A 10,314-nucleotide genomic window follows, 5' to 3' on the forward strand; every position below is an offset into this window, starting at 1 on the left:
CTGCGTTGCGTTTCTCGTCGTGGATTGTCCAGAGCACGCAGAAAGATCAGAGAGCGCTGCCACCGAAGAAGCAGTCGAAGGCCGCCTCCCCTCCCCCATTGAAGAGACGCGGCCTGTCCGCCCCGTCGAACCAGTGTTTGTCGACCCAGAAGCCGATGTAGATGCTGCAGCGGAGGAAGTAGAAGACACAGAGGAAGAAGAAGAGGAAGAGGAAGACAGTGCAGGGGTGGTTGCCTCGGAGGAAGGATGTCGACTGCTGCGATGGTGGCCGCGTCGTGAAGAGCCACGAGACTCGCCCTGTTGCGCCCTGAAGGAAGAGTGGGATGAAGATGAATGCGAAGGAGACGCGTGTGAGGAGTGAGAAGCAGAGTGTGTTGAATGAGAAGAGTGTGGAGAAGAGCGAGTTTGGTGACTTCGACCTCGCCTCGAAGAGGACGATGTTCGGTTGCTGTGTCGATGACTCTGATGGCTGGAGGCATGGCCAGAAACGAGTGGGAGGCGGCGCGCCATGTTGGGTGCGGTGAGAGACTTCGGAACTTCTGTAGAAGAAGAAACCTCTCTGGAGACGAAGAAGCGAGAGAGGTCGATTGGCTGTGCTCGCCAAGGGGAAACACGTTTTTCGCGGGGACACCGGGCGTTCTCTTGAAGCCAACGAAACACGAGGAAAAGAGAAGCGGACGCGTTTTCCAGTCAGAAGTGCCCTCTCCTGCCTCCACAGGTCACCCAGGCTCAGGGTGTAACCGGGTCCTCGACTCCCTACAAGAAAGAGGTTTGCAAAGTGCAGAGCACAGAACCGGTCCCAGTCTGGCAGAGTTGTTCGGCAGAAAAACCAATTTCTAAAATAACGGAAGAACAGCTCCGTAGTGCAAGCGACGTTGGCGGCGCACTTTACAAATTGTGCAGCTGAGTAACGAGGATACAGAAGACGGCTTGTCTTAGTTGGGGGCCCCTCCTATTCAAAAAGATACATCGAAAACTCGGGTGCAAGAGAAAACGCAGTGTGTACAGAAACAGTCGATGAAATGCCCCCGACGAAAACTGCACTGGGCAGCAATGTGTACCGAAAGACCATAAGCGACACGACTCACGTAGAAATACTTGCTGTTCCAACTTTGTGTGGTCAAAAGCAACGGTCGTTTCCCACGGCTACAGATGCTGGAACGGCACTCGACAAAGTGATCATCTGAGTGAGAATGCCCCTCATTCTTGTTGGAAGTTCTTTTCATGTGAAAGTAACCTTGTTGGGGATGAGAAAGTCGGCAGTGATTCACCGAAGGCCTCGACTGTAACCGAGCGCCGGTCGCAAAGACAGCGGGTTTCTTGTACGAATTTGGTAATCTTTGAGGTTGTATAGTCGGCAAACAACACAATTGGCTCTGTGTTCTGTAGAACGGTTCTTGCTGGTCATATTGACTGTGTGTAACGTTACCTAGGACGAGCAGAAGACACCAACGACGCTGGTGTCCAAACCGCAGTTGGAGTTACTAAAAGGTGGCGTTGCTGAAAGGAAAAAAACGCACTGCGGTGCAGGAAATATCGCGTTCACCGACCAAGTTCAGAGCTGTGTCGAGTCTTCCGTTCCTCGCAACTCTGGATTAGTGAAGAGCAACGGGGTGGATACAGTTCTTGTCCACAGTCCTTTCGTGGAAACCAAAATTTTCCGTCTTGTTTTTTGCTTCTTTTGGAAATGTGCCGCTTCATGTAGCGTCCCTGTGCAGAGCAATTTCGAAACGTTATAAATGAAGAGAATCCATGCGTGAAAACCCAAGATGTGCCCCTCCTGACAAGGAGGTGCTGTGAGCCACTGTGTCGAGGAAAGCGACTCCTGAGGGGGAACGGTAGCGGCTGTTCAATACGGTGAGGCCGTTTTAGTGTGTATCGGTTGCCAGTCAAGAAAAAAGGGAATCCCATCCATTCTAATTGACTTTCTCTGTTCTGCTCTTGCACGGATGTGTCTTTCTTTGCCGGTTTCTGTTCGCGAGCCTCAATTCGGCCAGGCAGGGGAAAAGAATGAGTCGCTCCGGCTGCGATTTGTGAATTGGCACGGTTTACTCTCGAACTAGAAGAAATCGAGAAGATGACACGGGAACGCGGTCATCTGTATGTAAAAAGGGCTGGATGACGATGAGAACGGACGCATCAGAACCAGCTGCACTGATAATGAACATTTATGCAAAGGGTAGTGCGGAGCAGTTTCGTTTCGTTAGGGAGCGACTTCGTTGGCGAGGAAGAGGGACTTTCTTCCAAAACGACGCACAATGGAAGAAGATGACAACGAAGAAACAAATCGAAGAACAGACTGCGGAGCGGCAGCCATTTCATGCGTGTTTTCATCGAGATTCGATAAAACGTAAGGGCACGTTATGACTCTCGAAATTCACTGCTTCGAGAATGGAAAAGGAACCGAAGTTCCGAACGCCAAAAAGCCTCAAAAACTTCAGTAGCAAAAAACGCAGATGCGCTCGCTTTCTGCATCCAAACAATTCCAAACGCGCACATACGGAATACGTTGTCTTCTGAACAAAGGAGCAACTTACACGCACTTGTCGAAATGGCAGATCACTACCCCTGCTCGAGATTGGCGGAGGACAACGAGGCACAGATTTACATTCCGCATATTTTCTGTTTGAGTGTAGCGGAAACCAAGCAAGTCAAACTTGAAGAGTCGTTTCCATCAAAAGCACGCACAAGGTTCTCCCTCTTTTTTCCGTGCGAACAGCCCGCTTTACGCACACCCGTGAATCTGGGTGCAGATCCAGTTTGTGGTTAGACTTTTTTTTTCGACCGCGAAGCAACATGTTTTGCCCCTTCTTCGACAGGAAACGAAGAGGATAAACAAGGCAAGGACCTTGCAAAGCAAAAAAAAGGCGAGCATGTTTTTTGCTGAAGTAGATAGAATCTAGACAACACACAGAGATTCCTGGATTCACTGCGACGGAGTCGTCTCCGGACCACCTTATCGCGGTTAAAATGGCAGAATGGCAGCGTTCTTTGGGATGCTTCGCTATCTGCAGTAAACAACAGTAGAACGGATGACTAGACTTGACGCACCAAAGCGGTTGTCGAATGCATAGAGGCGGGGAAAGGCACCACTGTCGAGCTCTCGAACCAGACGACTTCCGAAATTTTCCCCAAACGTTTAGGCACGCTGCTCAGAGTTTTTGTGCTGTGGTAGTTCGGTCAACTGTCGAGCACGCATTCACGGAGTAGGCGTTTGCCTTTCTAATAAAAGACTTCTTGCACATTATGTGCCACGTTTCTGCCACGGAGAAACACAAGGCGCCACGCTTCGTTTGACAAGAAGGCAAAAATAGGGAATTGGGCGGACAACGAAAGGGCAGAACTCGCTGTTATTCACGCAGTGACTTCCCACATCAGCTGACACACGCACAAATTCACAGGCATATCGTCCAACTGAGACTCTGGTGACCTGCAGGATTTTTGCAGACACATCTTGGTTGAAGCAAAGGCGTAGGGGCACACGCAGAGTCTGTTTACCGTATCCACGTTCGACTGTGTTTGCAGAGATTTTGTAGATGAGATGATAGTTGTAGAAATGGAACCACGGATGGAACGGGTTCGTTGCCACTGATAACACAAACTATCTTCCTTGCCTCAGAAGCTACGACGTGTATGGCTTGTCTGTGTGACGTGACGGTATCTGGATCGCTTATAACGGCGCCAGCAAGAATCGGAAGTACAGTCTTGTCTTGGAGTTCGAAAGATGGGAGACCTTCGACTGACAGTTCCTATAAAAAGCACGTGCTAAACGCACAATTGATTACAGTCGGAGGACGAGCTTCAACGACGATTACCGGCGCAGAAAGTGTCTGTGAGATTGGCGAGAAACATGGGCGCGGGGAAAGACTGTCAGAGTGGGGAGAACGACTGTGGGCAAGCATTTGAAGCGTAAAGCGGCAGTGGATCCTCAAAGAACGCTGGACAAGGACCGACCGACGTCAACACTTTTTGGAGAGCACTTGCAACTAAAAATCGGTGTCCGACGCAAGAAGAGAGAGTTTTGAGGGGAAACACGGTCTAGACACACTGAATGACAGTAAGTAGGAATAGAAAACAGAAACGGAAAGGGTGTCTCTTCAAATTTCAGCGTCCAGTGAGGAAAAAAGACTACCGGGAAATAGCTCACCCCGTTCTAACCCTTCGCAGAGAAAGCGCGCCATACGCTTTTCGGCACGAGCCTAACAGAACGAGGGAGGAACGGGTTCGCCTACCTCAGCTTCAAACGAGTTCAAGAAACGAAATACCACCTATAAAAAACAACTGAATGTCCTCACCTGTCCCCGCAACGATGAGCGGCTGCTTTGTTAGGTTCCCTCCCCCGCACAGTCTCCCGTTCGTCGGTCCCTCACAAATTCGAATCACATAAAAATGTATGTAATGAGTTTATAGACACTTGATATGTATATATATATATATATATATATACATGCATCATGCTTGTGCATCCATGTTTATATATATATATATATATAAATAAGTAGATGCATGCGAACTGTAGAATGGTATGTGTGTGTCGTGATTGACCGCAGCACGTTTGAAGAATTTCGTCTCCGCCAAACGTTTCTGAAACGCGACTGCTCCGTTAGACGAACAAAAACGACAAACGCGAAACAGTGTGCGTGAGAACCGTCGACTCTCCGTGACTGGAGTTTGCTGGTTCACGGTGTGATACGCCGCAACAGTGGTTTTTTCTTCTCTTTCCATATCCCCAAAAGTGGGTAATGTTATGCCGAGACGGCAGAGAAAAAACCGGAAAATCAGCGCGACTTTTCAGCATAGGGATCGTTTGCGTGATCTACTAGTACGCCGCTGTATCTAGCACACCAAAGGCATGCCTCTAAAACCCTTCCGGTGAAACAAAAACGAAGAGGCGAGAAGGAAAGAAGCTTCTCGGTTGCGAGGAGATACCGAAAACGGCTTGAACAAGTAAAAAACATTATATGTCGCCACCTCGAGAGACGACGGAGCTCTTGGGGAAAACATCGTCTGTACGGTGACCCCAAGGTTCCACGCCCATCTGAACGGTTTCCAATACCTGTATGCTCAAAAAGATTCGTAAGACATCTCTACTGGAGACGTCTCTCTGCAAAACACGAGAAAAACGAAACTCGTGTAAGTCGCTTTGCAACGCTGCACGAACAAGAAATGGTCTCCCCGTCTGTGCCGAGTGTCTACGCACATCTAACTCGGCCCTACCAACAGAGAGGTGGGTTCAGCACCCCATCTGTCTGTTTCCACGGAAATGCGGATCCTCAACAACTGAATCGACGACGAAAATGTTTCCTCGGATGATGAACCTCTTCAGACGTGAAGTGCCCTGAATCATTTGCAGAATATCCCGTTTTATGTCTCTTTCTGATTCCGACAACCCCGGCCGTTCACTGAAATCGATGCTGCTGCTGTGACGCAGCCGCCGCACAGCCCAAATGATCCAGACACATCCTTGCATGCGTTTACGTATACTTTTCCTGCGTCAGAATTTGCCGAGAAGATGGACAGGCAAGTCTTTGGGTGAGCAAGGCTTGGGGTTCTGCTGAAACCACCGATGGTTGAGGGCCTCGGCTGCAGTGATTCTCTTTGAGGGGTCGAGCTGCAGCAGCTTGTCGAGCAAGTCCAGACTGTCGGCGCAGCAGAAAGGCAGAACGCTCTTCAGCGACTTCGGCTTTGTGTGTGTAAAGGGGAAGAAAGAGGGGAGTGAAGAAGCCAACGGCCACAAAGAAGGCTCCTCGTCGAGAAGAGCAGCAGCCGTCGTCGGGGTACCTCGCAGGGAAAAAATGCGACTCAACTGATCGATCTCGTTCGCTCCTGGGAACAGCGGAGACCCTGAGAAACGAACAACAACGCACCGATGCTCGCATGCATGCAAGCAGGAGCCTGCGCTAGAAAGAAACTGTCACACAGATTTGAATCCCTCCGGTGGGAAGGTGCCTGCGAACGGCTACTGTCGTTGACCTGCGCGAATAGATACTTGTCGCGCACACACTCTGAGATATGTCTGCGTCTCTCAACAGGCACTTTCCTCTCCCCGTATGCGTCGGTCAGAACACAGTCGTCGCGCGTGAGACGGTCGACAACTTCCCCTGTGTCTCTCGATAAAAGGGCGCAACAAACGTTGGATGACTTCATGTCCTCTGGAGATCTCGACCCGTCTCCTCAGATCAGTGCCACCCCCACATCGACTCTTCAACACACACACCAGGCGCGACGGAACTGGGTCATGTCTGAACGAGTCGCTCGCTTGGATCATCTCGAAGGTCCGCACCTGAGACAAGTCTAGAACGCCTTCGAAGCCCGCTCACACTTCCCGTAAATGGACATTTGACACGCTTTTCAGATTTCTTTCGCGAGCCTCACGAACAGGTCGCGTTCGATCCCCGTTCGAACTGAGCAGTTTGAACGACCAGAAGGCACTCCTCTACGTGACCTCGCACCGCTCGCGCTGTTTCAGAGACCCCCCCCTCTCCCGAATCCGCTGCGCCTTCTTCACCTCCCGCGCCTTCTTCACCTCCCGCACCTTCTTCGATGTGATCACCCAGCGATCGACTCCGCTGCCGCCTGGTTCGCCCTGCCCGACCCGCTCGGAGTCTTTGAAGTCCATGGTGTGTCTCCGGTGTTGCGCGTGTATCTCCAGGAGCTTCTCTGTCTCACCTGTCAAGAGTTCTGCCATGATGCAGCCCACGCTCCACATGTCGACAGCTTGTCCATATCTGTCTGCCCCAAAGAGAAGTTCAGGCGGCCTGTACCAAAGCGTGACTACTTTCGAGGTCATGAGTTCCTTCCTGCTGATGGCGACCGGCGCCGTTTTGCTGGCCGACTCGACTGAACTTTCTTTGCCTGGCTGCGAGGTCTCGCCTTTGCTCTGCTCCTGCTTCGACAGAGTTCCCGAGACGACGGGGCAGCCGAAGCACCGGGAGAGACCAAAGTCGGCGACCTTGCAGATGCCCTGGTCGTTGATGAAGACGTTCGCGGGGGCCAGGTCTCTGTGAACGATGTATCGCTTGTGCAGCGCATGCAGTCCGCGCAAAATCTGAAGCATGATGCACTTGACATGTTGGATCGCGAGGCGGGTCTTGCTGTCGACCAGCTTCTTCAGGTCGCCGTGCATGAGTTCCATCACGAGGCAAATGAAGTCCTGCTCGACAAACACATCGACGACCCCCATCACGTTCTCCTCCTCGATTTCTCGCATCACTTTCAGCTCTCGAACCGTGGTAAAGTGCAGTCCGACGCTCCCCACATTCTGCCGCAGCAGCTGAGCTCGCGTCTTCTCTCCAGACCCCACACTCCCGCTGTCTCCGGAGGCGAAGAGACTCCCCGCACTCGCCTTCACCTTCTTGATTGCGACAATCTGATGAGTTCGCAAATCTTCTGCCTTCTCCACACGCCCGTAAGTCCCCTCTCCCAAGAACGCGTCGCACTGCCGATAGCGCTGCTTCCCCTCGCGTTTGATGGGGACAAGCCTCGGAGAGCTCGACCCATTCGCAGCCGCTTCCTCAGAGGCAGAGGGGAGCAGAACGCCTTGTCTCGTCGCCTCTGGAGAATCCCCTACCTCTGGTTTGACTTGCGGTGCCGCCATCGCTTCTGAGGAGGAACCTTTCTGTCGAAACCGAGATATCGCAGACAACGGTCTCTACTACCATCGGGAGACTGAGGTGTTTGTGAGAAACGCAGAAGACGCACAATCACATACGAATGACATGCGCCGAATCCATGCATATATATATATATATGTATATGTGTGTATATGGGGATTTTCATGCAGTTGCTCGCTTTCGTAAACAGTTTATCCGGAGGCTTCCGTAAGGAAATGTGTTGTGCTGAGGCATCGATGAAGCTTTGGACCTTGGCAACAGACGAAACTTCCCGCGACAGAAAAAGACTTCCAGTTGTCAGCGCAAAACTTGATGGCACTAGAACAGGGGAGACTTCGTGTCCAGGATAATGACTTCCGAACCCCGAATTTAGACCGGGAAAGATAAGTTGAAATAGAAACAAAGAAAGTCAAAACGTGGGGAAACGAGCGAGACCCGTAGACGTGGGTGAGGTAGAAAGGCAAAAGAGGCGGGGGAAAGAGAAAAGATAAAGTAGAGGAAAAAACAGGAGGAAAGAAAGAGAGTCGGATGACGGCGAACCGACAGACTTTTCCCGATATTTCCAGGAACAATGGGCAGCAACAGGTGAAAACCTTCCCCCTTCGTGTTGAGTCATCCCCCCTTTTCTGTGCGATTGAGGGGAGAATGCTGAAGGAAACGAAGGGGGAGTGAAGCTGGAAAAAGGACGTCACAAAACCAACCCGAAACTCGGGAAAACAAACAGAGAAAACGGTAAAGGGAAGAATAAAGTGCGAACCTGGACGTGCAGACATCCAGGTAAGACTGCCGACGATTGTGGTGACATCACGGAAGGAGAAGAGACGAAATTTGCTTTTCTCCTCGGCCTGGAAAACACAGAGAAACAACTGTTCTTTCTCTCGCGTTTCATGGGTAGAAACTCGAAGGGCATCCTTCAATACACTGCGGGTAGAAAAAAACCACGAGATGCCTTTGCATGTGCGAAAACGAGGGCGGCAGGGTCGCGGCGCGGACCCCGGCTCCAGGGCACCGGAGAGTGTCTGAACTCTTTTGTTCGGCTGTTGATCCCTTGATAGCGAGAAATCTTCGCCTTCTTCGATTGATTCAGCACCATTTTGATCTCGGAGAAAGATCTTTTCCTATCGCGAAACCTCGCGTCCGCTTGTCTTTCAGATCGCATGAGAGTCACCTCAAGCGAAGCTTCAGGGTGTGTCTCCGTGCTGGGTTTCACAGCCTGCGACCACTAGACTACGGGAATTGACACTCTCTCGCTCGTTGTTCGTTTCTGTCGTTGGTGAGTCTTGTTCTGCAGGCAAAGCTTCAACAAGAAGCAATTTGCTATACGCCTCCACGTCAGTAGAACGGGAGGTTCTTCAGACTCTTCGACGACGCGGGCAGTGCGCTATACTAGATTTGAGGTCACTTTCTCTAAACGGAGTTCCAGTGGGCCCCAGCCTTGCGGCCTACTGTTTCCCAGATCTTATTTCGTCTAAGAAGCGAAAAGACGATCTAAGAACCGTCTCTTTCACGTGCGTCGAGGGGGAGTCTTGTGTGCTCTGAACACTCACTCTGCAGGCCTCGCAGTCTTCCAGATTTCTTCGATCTAGGAGCGTTTGTTGTCTCTGAACTCCGAGAGGAAAGCTGTTCTACAGAAGTCTCCCCTCTGTGGACGTTGACATATGTGCCAGAAACAGAATGTCGAGAAATCCGAATGCAGATACGCCCTGTTCCGGCGAGAAAACTCCGCTATGCGTCCCCTATGCGGTTCTTCCTCTTCTCACGAGGCAGTAAAGAAGACGAACTGGTGCGCGCGTAGTTCCACTTGGACTTTTCGACTTTTCCCCTGCTTTTCTGAGCGTTTCGTGATATGAACCGAGTTTTCACAAACAGTCAAATAGATTAACCCCACTTCAGTGGAGATTCTAGGGATATCTGTAGGCAGCTCTTCCACGTAGTACCCAGCTCGGCGGAGTCTCTCAGGTTGCCAATGTGGCAGGCGGCCACGATGGCACGGCAGACACGCACGGTGGAGTGATTGGGGTTCTTTCAGTTTTCTTTTCCTGTTCTCTGCACCTTTTCTTGTGTTCTTTTTTAAGTCGCCTCCAACAGCAGCCGAGAAAAGCTCTCTAATAAATTCAACCGAAGGATGGAGTTCCACAGAGCAGGCGCTCTCTTAGCGAACGTAGGAGCGAGCAGCTGCGTCTCTCAGCTACTTTCTGTTATGTTTCACCCAGACTTTACCTTTTGTCTCCGAGAATAAAGCTGCTGAGCCCTTGGCGTTTGTTTGCACAAACTTTCCCTTTTTTTCCGCCCTCTCAGAGACACCCTCTCGACCTGCGATTTCCCTCAACGTCTCTCCGAAGAGCCCTGCAAGTCCTGCGAGGATTTCCAGTATCTCTGTGGTGTAAAGGGAAGTGCCGCGACGGTGTTGAGTCAAAGAATGTGTCTGCTTTCCACTATTTCTCTCACGTTTCCCGAAAACGACGGGCATCCAGAAATCGAGAGTTGCGAGCGGCACCCCTGAAACCCTAATCGGTCGCGTACCCTCGGACTCGCAGCACTTTTTATCCCGCGTTTCTGGACAGCTCGGCCTCTCCTGGCCTCGGCATCGCGGACTGCGGTGTGTGTCGGAGATTTCCCGAACTCTAGCTCGCGATTTTTCTTTTTCTTCGTCGGGGGTTATCGGGACGGACTCGTGGAGAAATTGCGGGGGAAAATTCGG

General features: G+C 51.2%; 1 protein-coding gene across 1 annotated transcript; it reads right to left on the reverse strand.

Annotated features, from left to right (window-relative positions):
• Positions 1–4,931: 4,931 nt before the first annotated feature.
• TGME49_270330 (cell-cycle-associated protein kinase, putative) lies at positions 4,932–7,597 on the reverse strand (the record flags this gene model as incomplete). Its single annotated transcript, XM_002365668.2, has 2 exons — positions 4,932–5,844; positions 6,670–7,597. 2 exons carry the CDS (start codon positions 7,595–7,597, stop codon positions 5,495–5,497), a joined length of 1,278 nt encoding a protein of 425 aa, XP_002365709.1. The 3' UTR covers positions 4,932–5,494.
• Between the last annotated feature and the right edge of the window lie 2,717 nt (positions 7,598–10,314).

Source organism: Toxoplasma gondii, chromosome VIII (genome assembly GCF_000006565.2).
Source record: "Toxoplasma gondii ME49 chromosome VIII, whole genome shotgun sequence".
Taxonomy (NCBI): domain Eukaryota; phylum Apicomplexa; class Conoidasida; order Eucoccidiorida; family Sarcocystidae; genus Toxoplasma; species Toxoplasma gondii.